Below are 20795 nucleotides of genomic sequence, written 5' to 3' on the forward strand. Positions count from 1 at the left end.
ACAGCAACAGAAGCCGACCCTTTGGGGAAGCACGCATAAGATTTTGGGAGAGAAAATAGAAATCCTCCAAATAGGAGGATGAAAAGGATCTAAAAATCAAAGAAATGGTGAAAATTGATTGAAGTGAATGGTTTGATTAATATTAGTAGTAGGTTGCTGGGGGAGGTGAAACATAGGTGGCATGCTCGTATTTTGCAGGTGGTGGAGGTGAGGCATAGACGGGAGTTTGCTTATAGTAGTTCGTTGGTGGTGGAGGTGAGAAGTATGATGGCGATTTTTCATAAGTCTTTGGAAGAGATGGTAAGTTGTAAGTTATAGGTGATTGCTCGTAGTATTTTGGTGGAGGTGGAGGAGATTTGTAGGAAGGTGTAGATTCTTTGTAGTACGGTGGAGGTGGAGACTTATAATTGATTAGTGATTGCTCATAGTATTTTGGTGGTGGTGGTGGAGAGTTGTATGACGATGGTTGCTCATAGTATTTTGGTGGAGGTGGAGGAGATTTGTAAGAAGATTGTGATTGCTCGTAGTATTTTGGTGGGGGTAGAGGTGACTTAGGTGATTGCTCATAGTATGTTGGAGGAGGTGACTTGTAATACGAAGGTGATTTCTCATAATAAGTTGGTGGTGGTGGAGATTTGTAGTAAACTGGGGACTTGTAATATTTTGGTGGCGGCGGTGACTTATAATATTTAGAGGGAGCAGGCAATTTGTAGTACTTTGCTGGTGATGGCGGCTTGTAGTAGTTCTTTGAAGGAGCTGGCGACTTGTAGTATTTTGCGGGAGCTGGCGCTTTGTAGTACTTTGCAGGTGATGGCGACTTGTAGTAGTTCTTCGAAGGAGCTGGCGACTTGTAGTATTTTGCGGGAGCCGGCGACTTGTAGTATTTTGCGGGAGCTGGTGACTTGTAGTAGTGCTTTGCAATAGCAGGTGACTTATAGTAAGGAGTAGGTACTAGGTACTTGGGTGGAGATGGTGATTTGTAATACTTCTTAGAGTTATAAGAAGGTGAGGGAGAAGCATACCCATAAGAGTAATCAGCAACAACAGTGCTGGCTATAAAGCAAATTGCCAAAGCAGTTACAAGTAAAGGCCATTGCCCCAGCTTCCCTATGCTTGTCATTTTGCTTATGCAGCCAACAATACTTGGAGAAAGAATGAAAAGAACTTAAACTTGACTTGCATATTGAGTAGGGAGCTCTGGTTTTTATATAGCAACATAATATTATCGCTTTAGGTTTGTGTTATTGGCACCCACTAAGGAATTGCTTGACATTTGCTCCAATATCTTACTTGCTTCAACATATTTACCATCTTTACAAAACCCATCTACCAAAGTTTCATAAGTCTCATAGTTTGGCGCGCATCCTACTTGCCTAGACATCCTTTCCAAATACTTAACAGCTGAAGTAGATTTTCTTTCATGGCATAGGCCTTTTATAACACCATTATACAACTGAATATTTGGAACACAGTTTTTCCGCATCATCTCAGAATCAATGACCGCAACTGCTTCATCAACCTGACCATCACTACACAATGCAGCTACCTTAGCTTCATAAATCCCCACCGATGGTTTGAAGCCTCTGTGATGCATTTCCGTCAGAACCTTGTTACCTTCATCAATCTTTCCTTCAGCGTAGAAGTCAACAGCCATTGCACTGTAGCTATCTGAACTGGGAACTATGCCTCTTATCAGAGCTTCATTAATCAATACTTTCATATCTTCTGTATCAGCACCATTTTGGCATCGAAAATGATCAATCTGCTTGTAGCATCTTTTCGGAGCTTTAAGTCCTTTCCGCAGTACCTTGCCGAGAATATTAATGGCTTCCTCCCCTTCTTCATTGTCACATAATGCTTCCAATAGAGTCCGATATACAACAACATCTTCACCACTACCCTTCTGAGATATCCTCCAGAACATTGAGTACAACAGATGAGTAGCCTCATTGAGCCGCTTTTCTTCACACAGACCCCTCATCAAGATCCTATAACTCTCTTTGTTTGGATAGCAGTTCTGGTAACTCATCTCTTGGAAAATATGCAATGCAAGATCTGACCGTTTCATTCTACAAAGAACATTCATCAACAAATTTAAGAAATAGGCCCGAGACTTCACTTCCCATCTATAAGAGTTCTCAAGGAATAACTGACAAACTGATTCTAGCTTAGATTCTTCTACCAATATCTCCAAAAGCGTATTCAAAGATCTTGTCCAATCTATACAATTGAACTCCGGAAGAGACTTAAAAAGAGACATGGCTTCATTTGTTAATCCAGCTTGTGCATAACTTCTAATGGCACTCACAAATATTGAGTCATGACACTCACATGAGTCATCTTTCATCTGATTAATTACTCTCTTCATTTCAGCTGTTCTACCTGATCTGCCTAAAATATTAATCATAGTGCCATAGACAGGACCATTATGATGGTAAGTTGGATACTTGAATTTTGCTTCGTCAAAGACTTGAAGCGCTTTTAGTGGATTCTTCTGGCTCTGTATTATCTGTGAGAGCTGCTTCGGCGTTAAAACCCTTGGCCATCTTATGCCCATTAGCAGCAGCAAACTTGATGGATTCTGAAACAATAAAGAAGAGAAATTATTATAAAAGGATGATGATTTCATAAGAAAGTCGAGACAGGGCATAACACTTACAAACCTCAAGTTGACTTCCAAATTCAGCTCGGTATCACAATTGAAACACAATAACATACAAGATAATATCAATTTAAGTCCATGGCAGTACGCGACATATACTTATCCTCCTTATTATTTTCCAACTAAAATAGACTTAGGCAGTTCTAATTGGCATATAACATCTTCTTTTAATAGTCCAATTGAGAGTGATATTGAGAAAGCACGGCAGCAGGACTCAGGCAAACAAATAATACATCCAACAATCGTGCCAAACTATCAACTAACATTCAGGTGTGCTAACTTGCACTGCCAACAACGACACTACGACATGGGTACTGTTACGCGGCGCCTTCCTGAAGTTCCTTGGAAGGGCGACGTAAGGCTAGGCAACCGATGTCAGTACGGTTGCTGTCCGCCAACTGAGGTCCCCTCCGTACGCTAGACTAGATTGTCAGTGCCGTACGGGAAAACCAATGTCATGAGCAATTGGAAGAGAGCAGAAAAGAGAATTGAGAATGAAAGAAAGCTTGATTGCATTGAATGAAAGCTATTACAGAAAACAAGACGGTGTCGGGGGGGAGAGACACCAGTACAGAGAATTGTTTGCTTGCTTGAAAGTTTTGATTGCTTGGTCCCCCTTAATAATGCTTAAAAAAAATAAACCAAAGTTACATGACTAGACCTATGAAAGCTGGAAAATCACACTTAAAGAAAATGCAGCAAAACTACTCTATATTTATAATGAAAAGGACTTAGTCTTCTACAAAGCAGCAGCAAGTCCGTTGGCAGCAACTTTGTCTTTAGCATCAGGGTCTGCGCGCGCGGCATTGTCTGCGCGCGCGGCGCTGTTGGCTTTTGCCTGTGGCTGGGCGCTGGCGATAGCTATCGGTGGGGCGACAGAGGCACATGCGCACTTGTCACTTGGAGCTGTCGAGACCACGGGGCCGACCGTGGCGACGGGCGTTGGGAGGCTGGCCAGGACGCCACGGGGCGCGTCCAAGGGATCATGGGGCATGGCTGGAAAGCCGCCCATGACATTCTCCCCCACCTGAGTTGGCGACGTCCTCGGCGCCTTCCTTGCAAGGTAATCATCAATCAGGCTCTTGTAGGCTTTGAGGTTTGTTCCCCTCTCCCAAGTATTCTCCTCTGCATCACATCCCTGCCATTTCACCAAGAAATCCTGGTGATCTTTTCTTGAGGCGTGAATCACTCGATCATCAAGAATAGCTTCAGCACGCCTTTTTCCGGTTGAATTGGGGCCTCGAATACTTGGTATTGTGAGTTGGCTTCGTGAAGTATCTTCCACATCTTCCCGAAAAGGTTTCAGGAGACTGACATGGAAAACAGGATGGATTTTCCACCAAGCTGGGGTATCCACCCGGTATGCAACTTTCCCAATGCGCCTTTCAATGGACAAGGGTCCAATATATTTTTGCAGTAGGCGAGGGTCATGGACCCCTGCAAACAAGTACCTCTTTGGGATTTTGACCATCACTTTGTCTCCCACCTGGTATTCCACAAAGCGGCGATTCTGATCAGCATGCCTCTTCATCCGCTTTTGGGCTTTGACAAGATAGCTCCGCACTATCTCCAAATTTTGCTTCCATTCTTTTGAGAAGCTGGCAGCCCGAGGAGATTTTGACATGTTTGGTGCGTTCACTGTATGTGGGAGTAGCGGTTGCTGTCCGGTAACAATTTCAAAAGCGCTTTTGTTGGTACTTGAGCTCTTTTGTGAATTGAAACACAGTTGAGCAGCATCCAGAAGCTTCACCCAATTCTTCTGCGATCCGGTCACAAAGTGCCGGAGATATTCCTCTAGCATGCCATTGAATCGCTCCGTCTGGCCATCAGATTGCGGATGAAAACTTGAGCTATGACTCAATTTTGACCCGAGGCACTTAAAGAGTTGGGTCCAAAAATTGCTAGTGAAGCGTGAGTCGCGATCACTAACAATGTCTTTAGGTAAGCCCCAATACTTGACGACATGAGAGAAGAATAGTCGAGCTGTATCTTCTGCTAATATATATTGTGGGGCTGCTATAAAGGTAGCATACTTGGAAAACCGATCCACCACAACCAAGATAGTTGTGAGATCTCCGACCTTGGGCAATCCGGTGATGAAGTCCAGGGAAACGCTTTCCCAAGGTCTTTTTGGTACAGCTAGTGGTTCCAAGAGCCCTGCCTGCGTCAAGCGGTCTGACTTATCTTTCTGGCATACTAGACAAGTCTTCACATACTGAGCGACGTCATCGACCATTTGAGGCCAATAATATGCACGGCGAAGCAATGCCATGGTGCGTTCCTCGCCGGGATGACCGGCCCACAAAGTATCGTGGCATTCTGCAAGAAGAGTCCGTCGCAGATCTCCTCCTTTAGGAACATAAAGTCGGTTCCCTTTCACCTTCAGGAACCCATCTTCGGTGTAGAACTGGCGAGTCTTGCCCTGTCCTACCAAATCAACCAAATACTGTGCAGCAGGATCCTTGATGAGTAGATCCTGTATCTGGTCTTTTATGGTGGTGGTTACTTCGCTTCCCTTTAGGGCGGCGAGTACACACATCGATGCTAGATCAGCTCTCCGACTGAGTGCATCAGCAACATGATTGGTCTTTCCACTTCGGTACTCCAGGTTGAAGTGAAATTCCGCTAGGAGTTCCTGCCACCTAGCCTGTCGTCCATTCAGCTTTGGCTGGGTCATGAAATGGCTAACAGCTGTATTGTCTGTCTTGACCACGAATGGGGCTCCCAGTAGATAATGCCTCCAAAGGCGTAAGCAATGAATGACAGCCAATAATTCTTTCTCATGGGCGGCATAGCGTCGCTCTGCATCCTTCAGTTTCCGGCTCTCGTACGCTACGGGATGCCCTCCTTGTAGCAATACTCCACCAAGTGCATAGTCGGAGGCATCCGTTTGCACTTCGAATGGCTTGGCCAAGTCAGGGAGGGCCAAGACTGGGCTACTGGACATAGCCATCTTCAATGCGTCGAAGGCCTTTGCCCGCTTGGGGCCCCAATCCCACAGGGTGGCCTTCTTGAGAAGTTCTGTCAGCGGCACTGCAATGAGGGAGTAACTTTTCACAAACCGCCGATAGAAGTTGCATAGGCCAAGGAACGACCTCAAGGCATGTATATCCTTAGGAGGCGGCCATTCTGTAATGGCCTGAATCTTCTGCTGGTCCATCTTGATCCTCCCTTCCTCGATGACATGTCCGAGGAAGTCAATTTGTTTCTGAGCAAAGGAGCACTTGGATAGCTTCGCATATAGTTCGTGCTCCCGCAATCGGGCTAGGACCTTCCGCAAATGCTCCAGGTGTTCTTCTAGTGTCTGGCTATATACCACAATGTCATCCAAATAAAACACAACGAATTCATCAATGTATTCTCGGAAGACTTGGTTCATCAAGGTGCAAAATGTGGCTGGCGCATTAGTCAAGCCAAAGGGCATAACCAGGAAGTCGTACGACCCATATCTTGTCAAACAGGTCGTCTTGTGCTCATCACCATCGGCAATCCGAACTTGCCAATAACCTGTCTTCAGGTCTATTTTGGTGAATACCGTCGCACTACCCAGTCTATCAAACAAGTCTGCCATTAGCGGAATAGGGTACTTGTTTTTCACGGTGATTTTGTTTAGAGCCCGGTAATCCACGCAGAGTCGCAAACTACCATCATGTTTCTTTTGGAATAGCACAGGGGACCCGTATGGGGACTTAGAGGGCACAATGATCCCTGTGTCTAGCATTTCCGTCAATTATCTCCGAAGCTCGGCGAGTTCGGGTTGTGACATTCTGTATGGCGCTCGGGCAGGTGGCTTCGCACCCGGCACCAACTCAATCTCATGGTCCACAGTTCGCCTAGGCGGAAGACGCTTTGGCATGTCTTGTGGCATGATGTCTTCAAATTCCAGAAGTAACTCCTTCACGGGTGCAGGAATGGGACCCGAGGAGCGTTCTATATCTTCCATGCAGAGGGTAGCCAGGAATGTGGGTTCATGTCTTTTTACCCCCTTCTTCAACTGCAAGGCCGAGATGTTCTCGGCTGCCATCTTCATGGGAATGCACGGAATAATGCAGGGCTTGGCCCCATTTGCCCCCATCATCAGCAGCATGTCTGCATACGGTGCGGGCATGGTATTGGTCTGTCTCAGGAATTCCATCCCCACGATTAACTCAAAGTCATCTATGATCACTACGCGCAGGTTGAACTTTCCTTCATAAGGGCCAAGCTTCACTGGTACTTCTTTGGCTATTCCACCCACTGGTTGAGGTGGTGAGTTGATAGCCTTCACACGACCTTTGCCCTTTCCTACGACTAGTCCAAGATGCTCCACCTGAGTCGAGGCTAAGTAGTTGTGGGTGGCACCTGTGTCTATCATTGCCCGAATGGGCTTGCCATTTACCTTCATGTCAACGAACATTAGGGTCCTCTCTTGATGAGGAGGAGTCCTCAAATTCGCCTTCTTATTTCCTTTCCTGGCAATTGGACAGGGGTCCTTCTTCTTGCGGATACCGGCACTGGTACCCGCTAAGGGCTCAGAAATGGAGCCAACAATTGCATTGAATGCACCTACTGGCTCGGTCTGGTCCGCATCATCGGCGTCATCATCCGTCCCATCCTCAAAAGCTTGATGGGCATTCATCTGTGCATGTGGACATTCATTATTCCAATGTGGTCCGCCGCAATGGCGACATCCTGAGGGGGGCTTCCTCCCCCGATCATTGTTGTTAGATGCAGCACTAGTACTGCCGGAAGAGGGAGTCTTGGATTTGGGTGCACTCCGGTCTCTTCCACTTCTGCTAGGGCCACTAGTGTTTGGTTGGCCCCCTTTGTATCCTCCTCGGACAGGCTGTTGAGGCCTATCCTTCCGGGCTTCCACTTGGTAATCCCCAAGGCACTCTGCTGCTTGGATTGCCTTAGGCAACGTGTCTACCCTTTGTCTCTGCAACTCCATCCGGGCATAAGGTTTCAACCCTTCCAGGAAGGTGAAGAGTTTGTCTTTGTCCCCCATGTCACGGATGTTCAGCATGAGCGCGGAGAATTCCCGCACGTAATCTCGCACTGATTTGGTCTGGCGGAGCTCCCGTAACTTTCTCCTGGCATTGTACTCAACATTTTCGGGGAAGAACTGTAGGCGTATGGCTGCCTTCAGTTCCGCCCATGTGTCGAGGGCATCTTCACCTGCCTTGATGGCTTCGTACTTCACCCGCCACCAGAGTTTGGCATCACCCTGAAGATACATGGCAGCAGTTGCTACCTTCTTAGCTTCTTCCAGGCTTCCCACGGCATCGAAGTATTGCTCGATGTCGAAAATGAAATTTTCCACTTCTTTGGCATTCCGAGCTCCACTGTATGGCTTTGGCTCAGGAATTTTCAGCTTTTGTGCCATGGGGGCGAGGTTCACACCACCCCCAAATTGGTTTCCGCCTCCTCGAAGTAGGCCTTGTAAAGCAGCATTGACAACATTGAGCTGGCCTGTCAAGTTGTCAATGGTTTGTTGCATGGCAGTCACCCTGTCTGCCTCTTGTTCCCTGTTGGCTAAATCCTCGACACGCTCCTGCTGGAGGACCTCAAATTTACCAAAAATTTCAGCTGCCTCTGTGGCTGCTATTTGCCGGTCTCCTTCAGAGTCGCGGCTGATGTTTTCTATGTCAACTTCGGCCTGGATGAGTCTGCGGTCCAGGTCGTCCAACCTTTGCACTAGGCTGGTTTTTAGATCGGGCACCATTTCCACGATGGGCCGTAATGCGTCAACCGTTCCCTCAAGGGTCGCGATGCGATCCCCATAATTCACCATGGTCAGAAATGGTGGTAATTGCAATGTGATCCCTCGTCCGATGTCGAGCCTAGGCTCTGATACCAACTGTTACGCGGCACCTTCCTGAAGTTCCTTGGAAGGGTGACGTAAGGCTAGGCAACCGATGTCAGTACGGTTGCTGTCCGCCAACTGAGGTCCCCTCCGTATGCTAGACTAGATTGTCAGTGCCGTACGGGAAAACCAATGTCATGAGCAATTGGAAGAGAGCAGAAAAGAGAATTGAGAATGAAAGAAAGCTTGATTGCATTGAATGAAAGCTATTACAGAAAACAAGACGGTGTCGGGGGGGAGAGACACCAGTACAGAGAATTGTTTGCTTGCTTGAAAGTTTTGATTGCTTGGTCCCCCTTAATAATGCTTAAAAAAAATAAACCAAAGTTACATGACTAGACCTATGAAAGCTGGAAAATCACACTTAAAGAAAATGCAGCAAAACTACTCTATATTTACAATGAAAAGGACTTAGTCTTCTACAAAGCAGTAGCAAGTCCGTTGGCAGCAACTTTGTCTTTAGCATCAGGGTCTGCGCGCGCGGCATTGTCTGCGCGCGCGGCGCTGTTGGCTTTTGCCTGTGGCTGGGCGCTGGCGATGGCTATCGGTGGGGCGACAGAGGCACATGCGCGCTTGTCACTTGGAGCTGCCGAGACCACGGGGCCGACCGTGGCGACGGGCGTTGGGAGGCTGGCCAGGATGCCACGGGGCGCGTCCAAGGGATCATGGGGCATGGCTGGAAAGCCGCCCATGACAGTACGCACGCACACCCATCACTAAGTTCATGCTCTACCCTAGTCAAGTAGGCCGTGGTTACTCAGAACTTCACCAGCGGGCTCACTTTGTCCACTACGACAATTCATCAAACATGTTGTGTGTAGTTTAGTGAGTGCGTTTTGCTCAAGCGAAAGTACCCCGACAACCCCCCCTCCCCCTAAATCCACGTGGGAATTCAAGTTCATAGGAAAAGAGCACACCCAACACCACAATTCAGTCATCGCATCACCCTGAATTCACCAGCAGACATAAAACTCACACCCCTACAGAACTAGGGAACTAGGGGGAGAATTGCGGAGAGGATGAGAGAAGACAGACTAGGAGAAGAGAAGAAGATTGTTACCTGGTCGCGGGTGGCCCAAGTCGAGCGAGGTGGCCGGAGAAGGTGTGTGCAGTGGTGAAGGTAATGCGAGGAGTTTCGGGGGGGGGGGGGAGGTAATGCGGCAAAAATTGTTAAGTGTACTCAAGTCTATCTAACTATGGTTAAGTTTATTATAATAGTTAACAAAGTTGGTTAGTTAGTTAATATACAAATGTGTATAAATAAAATACTGTAGCAACAAATTAGTTTGTACAGTCATTTTTTACGGTTCAACAGAATCAGTTACTCTCTCTCTATGCTTACTGTTCTATCGAGTTCTCTCATTTTCCTCTCCAGCTTAACCGCCATAGCCATGGAAGTTAATATGGTATCAAAGCTTGCATCTTCGATCTAAGCTCAAACTTTCGCTCAATTTCTTCTCGTCTCACCTTAATTCAGTCACACAGTGTTGAATTGTCTCAGAGTGATAGAGAATTGAAAGTTAAGGTTTAAAAATTGCTGGAATTGCGTGGAATTACAACTCGAAACTGCTAAAATGCCGATTACAGATTATGCGATTGTCTCTCCTACTTCTAGTGCAACCAACTTCTCGTCAATCGACCACAATCATCCTCTTTACCTACAACTTATAGATACTCTAAGTAGTTATCTGATTTCTCTTCAATTAGCTGGTTAAGACAACTATGCTATATGGAGTAGGCCTATAGGTAAGAGCAAGTTAGGTTTTGTGTACGGAAGGTACCCTAAGTCTAAGTTTGAGCATGAATTGCATGACCAATGAAAAAAGGTTAATGCAGTAGTTCTGTCGTGGATAATGAATATTGTGCGACCAGGCTTGTTGAGTAGTGTTGTATATGCTTCTAATGCTCACAAAGTATGGGAAGACTTGAAGAAAAGGTTTGATAAAGTGAATGAATCTAGAGTACTTCACCTTCATATGGAAATACACACCCTAACTCAGGGTACCATGAATGTTGCTGATTATTTCTCAAAACTCAGAGATATATGGGATGAGTTTGACGCACTCATGCCCTGTCCTGGATGTCCTTTGTTACGACCCAAAATTCATTAAATGTCGTGATAGAGCCGGACACCGTTGTCAGGCAAGCCAAAAATAAATACTTAATTTGGGTCTCATTTTAATATTTTTGAAATCATATTTTCCTTTAATTAAATAGTCAAAGATGGAATTTACAGAGTAAATAATAATATTTTTAACAATTTCAATACAGGACAACCCATAATCACCCCAAAACCCGGTGTCACAAGTGCATGAGCCTCAACTAGGAATGTAAAATAAAATACAACATATGTCCGGAATACAAATTTGGACAGGAGAAATATAAATATTCTGAAGGAGACTCTGCTGGTTGCGTGTAAGGCCCCGTTAAAATTTTTTAATGATTTAATATTTTAAAGTATGACAACGGTATTTGGGAATAACTTATTCGAGTATCAAAGGACACATATGGGGTGGAACCGCATTATTTTGACATCAAAAGTTTTTCAACGACGTCGTTTCTTCAAGTATAAGTGGCATCACATTAAGCAAATGAGATTCAAATTCAGTTTTGATTGAAGCATTAGATCCGTATTGAAATTACGGAACCATAGCAAAAAGAATCGTCGAATTCGGACATCGTATGAGAGAGTTATGCAATTTTCGGGCAAGATAGAAACGATTTCCCATCGCCAGCGCCTAGGGTAGTGCGGGGCGCTATCCCTGGCACTGAGATTTCTTTCAGGTACTAGAACCAGTGCCACAGGCAGCGCCCCCATGCCACCTATGGCGCCCGAAATGCTATATACTCATTCGGGGTTCATTTTACCCCATTTTTCTTGGCCGAACTTTGGGGTTTTCCTCCACTCTCTCAAGATCTCCAACTCCCCCCATATTCAAGGTGAGTAATACCTACTAATTTGGTGTTTCATTCCATCAATTCCACCCTAAAACTAACTCAATCCTCCATAAGATACATAGATTTTCAAGAAATTTCTTCAAGAACTTAAAGGAGGGTTTTGCAAGATTTCTTCCAAAAGGTAATCCTACGCCCTTAGAATTTCATGTATGGATATATTATGGGTATATGAGTATGAATTAAGTATTGAAACTTATGGTATGATGATTGGAAGCCATAAGTTCCCAATTTATATACATAACCATTGTAGAGATTGAAAGGTGATTATTTGATGGAATTTTGTTGGTTGGGTATGGATGGATGGTCATGTATGTGATGTTGGAAGTTATGAATTGTTTTATAATGATGGTGGGATAAATTATTGATAAATGGTAGTAGTTGGATGAACTTTTCTACGGGTAAGAGATGTAAAGATTCATGCCTACTAGGTGTTTGATAAAATGCCTAAAGGGCCTAAACTATAGAATTTGTTACTAATATTGGTTCCATAGGATGTTGTTATTGTAGATTGAAGTTGCTTAGTGTAGTGGAGCATTGTAGTATCATTAGGGACGAAGTTGAGGTATGTTGGCTAAACTACTCTTTTAGAAATGAATTTCATGATCTTCCTGTAAGTTTCAAGTATTGTTGGCTCAAGTTCCTTATTCTATGTTCCGAGTTGTTCCCAATAAATTTGATTATCCCGAATAAGCAAAGTGTCGAGAATTATGTATTCAAAACGTGTTCCGAATGTTCCTATCACATTATGTTATCCTTTGGGAATGTGTTCAAGAATAATATGTGTATTAAAATGCTATGTCTTTGAGTCGTGTTTCAAATGAAAGTTATGATGCCAAATTGTGTGAGAAAATCTCATTATGTTTAAGACTCTTAATTGCTCATATGTGTACCTAAAGTCTTGATTGGAAATGTCTTATTGCTGATAATCTATAAAGATGGTTGGAAGTGAAATAAGTGAATTGGAGACATAAAGTGTGGCCAACGTGCCAAGAGTGAAAGTTATACTTGTAGCCAATGGTGCCAATAAAATGAGATGATATGAGAAAGATTATAAAATGAGCTTTGATTCAACTGTTCCGAAATTGACTTCGAAAATAGAATTGCCTAAAAGCTTATAAACTCAAGTGATGCTCATATGTGGCTGTTTTAACTAATGCTATGCTTTGTAAGTAATTTCGATGTGTTTTGCGTTCTTACATATTCGTGAGTTGAAATTGTGTATTTCCCTTTTTGGGGAAAAGTACTTCAAGAATAAATGATGTGTTACTTGTTTATGATTTTAACTTGTGATTCGATTGCTAATCATTTTACTCAATTTCTTGAAAAGGAATCCATTGTGTTTAAAGCCTTCATTACTAATGAGCCTAAGGTTGTGATTTTTGGAATATTCTATTTGTTAATATTTATGATGATGATACATGAAAAGGAAGGAATGAAAGTGTTAAATATGAAATACAACCATTGTGCCATGAATGAAGAATCATATGTATGGCCAAGAGAGCCCATGAAATAATGATATTGAAAGTGTCAATGAGGCTATATATGGTATGAAAGGTTATGAGGTAAATGCATTTGTATTGTTGTTTCCTTTGTAAGCAAATCAATAATATTTTTGGGAGTATTGATAATCACCGAGGAAGGGTAGGTTGAAATAACCTAACTTCAAAACTGCACGTGCTGATATAGGAGTGGATTGTAATTATTCCCCTTATTTGGGATGAGATTGGTGTGATAAAATTATTCCCCTTAATTGGGATGAGATGATTGATAGAAAAGGATGATGTCGATCCACATAGTATTGTGGTGTGAAGGCCTAGCCGATCGGGTCGTGATCAGACACCATGCCGTACACATGGTGGTGTTTGTGCTGGAAACTGTAATTGAAATTGTTATTGGGGTTGGTGTCTCGGATGAGACGGCCTAGACGATCGGGTCGTGATCGGACTCCATGCTAAAAGTACGGTGGTATTGGTATTATGAACATTGGTATTATGAATATTGGTATTGTGAACAGTGGTATTGTGAACAGTGGTATTGTGAACAGTGGTATATCAGTGCTAAAGATCTCCCAACCAAAAATAATAGTATCATCATATTTTGATTATCACTTCACAGTGTTATCTTCATAATGTGGGAATTATTATGTTTTCACTTGGCAATTGAATATCATTAATTGTTGTTTCCATGGTTTTCCCTTTCTTACATATGCATTCTATTTTGAAAGTAGATAGTTAACTTTACATACTAGTACTATTCCATATGTACTAACGTCCCTTTTGCCGGGGGTGCTGCATCTTCAATGGATGCAGGTGGTTCATCTGCGGGCAACTTTGGTCCTCGTTAGCAGTCACTCTCTATTCAGCAGGTTTTGGTGAGCCCTACTCTATTCCGGGCCTGATGTCATTTGAGTTGTACATTGTGTTTTAAGGTATAGCCGGGGCCTTGTTGCTGGCAGTTCCATACTACTCTTCTGTTGTACTTCGAGTCTCTGTAGACAGGTTGTGGGTGGTGTTTGATGTGGGAAATTGAACTAGAAATGTTGGTATTTGGCAAACATGTTTTTCATTATATCTACAAACTTGTACTATTTTGAAAATATTGAATGATGCTGTTAATGGGGATGAAATGGAAGTGGTTAATGAAATCTTTTCAATAATTGATTAATGGAGTACATCTCCTCTTTATTCAGGGATGAATTTGTGAAGAAGGAAATCTAATAGGCTTGCTCAGCCGGGGTTACTCGGTTAAGTGCCGGTCGCGCTCCCCGAGTTTGCGGCGTGACACTGCGGATCGTAGTATAGAATGCAGCTCACCTAAGTCCCCGCAATAACCTCGCCTCTGTGCCCACAAGTTCACTAGACATATATGTACCTGCACAAAAATGTGCAGCAAGTGTAGTATGAGTACGTAAATCAACGCGTACCCAGTAAGTATCCCGCCTAACCTCGAAGAAGTAGTGACAAGGGGTTGACTCCGACTCTTACTATGGTCTATAAATAAAATACCAATGATATAAGTAAGCATGAATTACGTAGAACGGATGTAAGCTTAATATCATGAAATAAGTAACAATTCTTTTGTTAATAAGAAATCTCCAAATTTATTTTTTCGTCATTTATCATTTTTTGTATCTCAGGCCAATGAAGCAATATCAATTATCATAAATTCCAGAGCAACCAATTCAATCATGCGCAAATCATGCCGGGTCGTTACATTCTCTCCCACTTAAATATACGTTTGTCTCCGAACATGTTAAGAACTACTCTGGAGTTGTCCGAAATTATTGTTTAATACCTCGTGCCCCTACCCGTGCTACCACAACCCAGTTGAGTATATTAGCTCGAGCAAACCTGAAAATCCTCCCTTTTATCTAGTCAAATAAGCCTTAGAGCCAAATTCCAACATCTGAAATCCTCTACCAGGTCTGTTTCCAACATACGAACATCGTATCCATCACTACGCGATGTACCAATACATGATTGCATACCTTTGCTGAATTCACGCCATGCATCACATAATTCACATGACCACAATAACGTCCTCCAATAACAATAGCCGAAATTCCACGAATCTTATGCCCACAACATACCTCATGACACATATAAGTCCTGTTCCAACTCTTGTAATGATGCCACAACGGAAGAGATGTGTAGAAATTCATAACCAACTGCCGAGTCAACAAATCATTAAGTTTCGCCTCTGTACAAGAACCATTACCTCATTCTGGACTGAATAACAATATTTACTCTTTAATATGCCTTATATAAATCTGATCGCACTGATCCCAGGTCCAATAAATCTCGTTTCACCCAGTACAAGCTGCTCAGGCAATAAGCCACCTCAGATACTGCAAAAGCCTCATATGATGCCAAATCTCCATACTTGGTTTCAATCTTTAATCAATCAAGTAACTACATGTCACACTTATACAATCTTCTCGTGGGATACGCTCCCACGACCTTCCGCGCTAGGTAACAAGTCTGCACATCCATACCACCAGCCACAATAATGCTGTAAAGCAAATCAAGAAGCCGCAAATCAGTACACAAAGCCTTTTACACAGGACACCAATCTCAGGAGATGCTAAAGACAATACCAGCTTACTCTAAACATCTGAATTCTTCCCTGATCATCCGAGCTCGTGACATTCTTGTCAACACCGAACCGAAACCTTGATCCTAAGCTTCCAATTTCCCATGTCGCTCACTGTACCTTACATGCCAATACGTGAGAGTACCAGAATTCCATAATAACCCCTGATCCACTAATAGAATAAACACTTCATCATATAGAAACCTTTTACTTAGCTCATTTCAGAAGAACCAATGCAACACGCAACTAAATTCCCAAACCGCAGAAAATACAACCTCATGTCGTAATCTAAACTGCCATAACTCTTCCGGAAATCCCTTTACACAACAAAGCCATATAAATCGAATACCTCCCAAATCAACCAAGTTGTGGTGGTGCTCAAGCCTAAGTGTACAACCACAAATTACATGTATAACTTCACGCTGGAGAAACTGGTCACTGCCATAACCGTGCTGATTCAACCATTACTAACCGAGCCACTTCAAATTTACTCGGGACTTGCCCTAGAAATTATAATAGCTCTATTCAAAATATCATGAACCCAAATCCGCACTCATTCTGTACTCTGAAAATCCCTCTATGAATCTGAAGTCATTTTCTCCCATTCCTCCAATTCCACTCCGCAGACCGAAGATAACATAGAACACTCCAAGACACTTTTCATAATCCACTACAAAAGCTCAATACTTAACCATACTACGGATTCGAAATCCTTAGGCACCACACTTTAACTTTTGAATCCGCTAGGATCGTTGATGGGAGTCACCCACTGTGACTTGGTCTCGAATATAATCAAATTCCAAAGCCCTGGTAGCACATGGACATCCTCTCAAAGAAGCACCTGGCTGAATCATGTTCCTTGTAACTCACCTCTACACGAAGCATAAATCTTGAGTCTTCCCAAAGCCTGAACATGAATCGATAAGGCCAATTATTGCATACATTCCTCAAATCCTTTGCTCCAATTGCCACTGATGTTTTCTTTCATTAGTTGTAATAACCTTTCAATATGCTGCTAACCAGAAACCTCACAAGTAGATAATCATACAATCCAATCGTAGGCGGTGGGGCTCTCCCACTTAGCTCGAAGCTACCATTGCATAACTCTGGAACCCACCAAGATTCCTTCCCCCATTGACATGATCTTGCACAATCAACCCACCAAATTTCTCGAAACCTTTCTGTTAAACTCTTCATGGTCACTCTGAATTACTAGCCACATGCACATATTCGATCTCTTCTTGAATAATTAATAGAAATTCTTCGTAGAAGCTTCATCAACACCACGAAACCGCTAACCTGCTCACAAGAGATAACCCACCTGTGGAAACTCAATGCCTACATCATCCAATGCCGCTGCAGTGGGTACAATTACTACGAAATCAGTAACTAATCCTGAGCCCGTGCTTATTCACCAGCTGTACAAGTCCGTTCACTCCCCATGGACATCAATTAAAGGTGCGACAATACATCCCAATCCAAAGTCATGTTGTATCCTTCTTCATATCAAGCAACTCCTTTCTGTTGTATCCAACCTTCCTCCGTATAGCAGCCAATATTCCAAATTAAGCCCGTAGACCGAGCCGCTGTCCACCATGAATCCCAAATCACTCTAAACTTTCTCAAGGCGTGTAGTCATCCTACCACAGAACCCATATACTGCGCTGCCACTCTCCCACTTTGGTCAAACTCACTCCTTTAAGCAGCTACTAGACTCCTGTTTCTCACACTTGGCCTTCTAGAAGTTTATCCACTGCCAGACACCTCCCTCATGTCCTTCCTCATCCTCCGCTGCCCAGCTGTTGCATTAAATCAAAATCCGTCTCTGTAGCACTTGAACCAATAGATCGCTACCAACTTTAACCCTCTCCGAAGATCATCCTTCTCGATCCATCAACACTAGGAACACCGATTCGATCCTAAACCACTGCACCCCGCGATCTCTGACAACCGCTTTCCCAGTACTATTTCACAATACCCTGCCCAAGGAGAATTGAAGAAGACCATAACATCGGCGAACTTAACACATTCAATCAAGGACGACGGCACCACATCACAGATGATAATTCCACTATGCCTTAAAATACCAAGTCTTGTTTCTCCAACAGCCCAGACCTAAACGTTCATAGTCCGATTGCCTTTCCTCCACAGAAAATAATATACCGAATCTCTGAATCATGCACTGAGTAAACCTCTTTTCAAATCATTCACTGCCTCGACGCATAGACAAGCATCCTACCATTACACAAATACTGTGCAATAGCAACGCACGAATCATCATAACAATCAATGCCAAATCTCAAAACCTTAGGTAATACTGATACTGAGCTGAAACAACAGAACAGCCTTCCACAAGGAGACGACAATAGCCCAAAGCAAATACGCAGGGAAAAACATCCTGCACCACATCTGTAGTACCATTTAAATTTCTCGATTCCCAATTTATAACAAGCGCTTCACGTCTCACAAGATTGAATAGGAAGGAAATGAAGGCATAATCCTCAAAGGAATCAACTCGCAGGATGAGGAATCAAGAAGGGAAGTGCTCCTAACAGTCCTGTAGCCTTTCGCCAAATGACCCCAAAATGACCTACGGACCTTCAAATCCACACCCGGACGCGCTCCCAATACCAAAATCACCTTACGGAGCTATTCCTAGACTCGAAATCCCAAACGAACATCAATAACATTGAAATACACTTTAACCCAAATTTATGAAATTCTTCCAAAATGTCAACTTCTACAATAGGCACCGAAACGCTCCCGGGTTATTCAAAACCCGATCCGGACATACGCCCAAGTTCAATATTATCATACAAACCTGTTGAAATCTTCAAATCCCAGTTCCGAGGTCGTTTACTCAAAAATCAGACTTTAGTCAATTCCTCCAACTTAAGGCTTCCGAAATTAGAATTCTCTTTCCAAATCAACTCTGAACTTCCCGAAATTCAATTCCGACCATGCGTACAAGTCATAATACCTAAAGTAAAGTTACTCAAGGCCTTAAATTGGCAAACGATATGCTATAGCTCAAAACGACCGATCGGATCGTTACATCCTTGCCAGAGTCTAAGACGTATGTTGCTCACTTTGAGTATCACAGACTATTACAGTTTCTTATGGGTCTAAATATCTCTTACTCACAAGATTATTATGATGATGTCCCCAGTTCCAAATATCAATAAAGCTTATTCCCTACTTGTGGACCTTGAGAGTCAAAAAATCCTAGCTAATTTTACACAGGTAGTTCAAGGTGTAGAAGTTGTTGAAGGGACTGCACTATACAGTAACAGGGGCTCAGTATCTTCAAAAGGAAATCCCAGACCATAGAGGAAGCTAGTTCAATGTGAGTATTGTCACTGGAAAGGGCATACTATGGAGAACTGCTGCAAGTTGATTGGATACCCCTCAGACTTCAAACCTAAGAAGAAGGGAGGTAGTCCTGATCTGTATGGAAATTATGCAAGTCCAATAGAAGGTCCTGTTTCCAGTGATACCTGTAACTTCAATAACAACAAAAACCCACAGATGGTCTATGGAATGCAGCAGCAACAGGCACATCATATGCTTCAGCAACCAATCCATCAATCTGTACCTCTATTCCTACAGGAACAACACCAACACACTTAACAAATGTCTCAGAAATCCTCTCAGCAGCCAGTCTCATTCTTCACACAGGAGCAATATCAACAAATTGTTCAGCTGCTGAACAAAGGATCAGATGAAGGACCTTATTACAAAACTGAAGCAGCATGCACTCTGATCTCCTTGGTATCTAAGTATTTTAATCCTATGTGGATAATAGATACATGAGCTTCCAACCATATGACTTCTACACTGCAGTTGTTAAAAACCTGTCAGTTAGTTCCAACATCTGAAAGAAGCAAAGTACATTTTTCTACAGGAGATGTAGCACTAGTTACACATACAGGGAGATCATCTGTGTTTAATAATCAGGAGATTAGTAATGTACTGTACATGCCTGATTTCAAATATAACATGTTGTTAGTGTCTAAGTTTACCAAGGAATTGCAGTGCCTAGTAGCTTTCTTCCCTGACTTCTGTATATTTCAGGATCTCTACAGTGGTCAGATGAAATGGATCTCTACAGTGGTCAGATGAAATGGATTGGTAAGGAGGAGCTAGGGCTCTACATTCTACAAGGAAATCCAAGGAAGTAGAGTCCACTACTTACTTCAGCTAAGTGAGGAAATAATGCAGTTAAGGTAGTTAATAAGAGTTATTTTACAACTAGTAGGTATAATAAGGCTTCTGATTCTAGTTCATTGTGGCACACATGGCTAGGCCATGCCCCAATTGATGTAATAATAAAGCATGAGTTAATGAGACATCTGAAAAACTGTGATCAGTCATATTGTATTGTATGCCCTCTTGCTAAACAAACAAAGCTTCCCTTTCAATTGAGTTCTACTGTGTCACATTCTGCTTTTGAGCTAGTACATTGTGATGTCTGGGGACCCTATAGGGTTCCAACATATGATGGTAAGAGGTTCTTTATTATAATTGTAGATGATTTTACCAGGTACACCTGGGTGTTTCTGACTGTTTCTAAATCAGACACTATAGTTGTGTTGAGAGAGTTTGTGAATAAAGTAAAGAATGTATTTTCCAGCTCTATTAAACTACTAAGAACATATAATGGAGGTGCATTTTTTATTTATGAGTTCAGAGCTTTTATGTCTGACTCTGGTATTGAGCATCAAAGTACTTGTGCCTATACTCCACATCAAAATGGAGTAACTGAGAGAAGACATAGGACTATTCTGAATATGGCGGGGTCCCTCAGATTTCAAGCTGCAGATTCTGGGGAAAGTGTCTTATCTATTGTCTACCTACTCAACAGACTGCCCTCCAAAGTTATTGCAGACAAATCATAATTTGAAGTACTGTATTCTTATGCTCCCTAACTATCTCATCTAAGAGTATTTGGCTGCCTGAGCTATGCTGCTACTCCTAAGGTTGTGGACAAATTTGCTTCTAGAGCTATACCTATGTGTTCATGGGGTATTCCTCTACTCAAAAAGGTTACAGATTATATGATCTCCACTCTCACTTCCTTATGAGCAGGCGTGTGATTTTCCAAGAAGATTTATTTCCCTTCAGACACATGAAGGCAGCAACTACTCCTATCTTTCCAGTTCTGGATCTTCTGTATCCTGTTGTATTGGATGATACCAGGCAGGCTCCAGGTGTTTCACCTCTTCCTCCTGAGTCACA

The 20795-nt window shown here is 43.0% G+C and overlaps 1 protein-coding gene across 1 annotated transcript; it reads right to left on the reverse strand.

Annotated features, from left to right (window-relative positions):
• Nucleotides 1-1222: 1222 nt before the first annotated feature.
• Nucleotides 1223-9611, reverse strand: LOC142164142 (pentatricopeptide repeat-containing protein At1g05600-like). The gene is made up of 2 exons (XM_075221330.1): nt 9568-9611; nt 1223-2581 (listed from the first exon to the last, which is right to left on the reverse strand). The coding sequence occupies exon 2, from the start codon at nt 2555-2557 to the stop codon at nt 1223-1225; it is 1335 nt and encodes a 444-aa protein (XP_075077431.1). The 5' UTR covers nt 2558-2581; nt 9568-9611.
• Between the last annotated feature and the right edge of the window lie 11184 nt (nt 9612-20795).

Source organism: Nicotiana tabacum, chromosome 9 (assembly GCF_000715075.1).
Source record: "Nicotiana tabacum cultivar K326 chromosome 9, ASM71507v2, whole genome shotgun sequence".
Lineage (NCBI taxonomy): Eukaryota > Viridiplantae > Streptophyta > Magnoliopsida > Solanales > Solanaceae > Nicotiana > Nicotiana tabacum.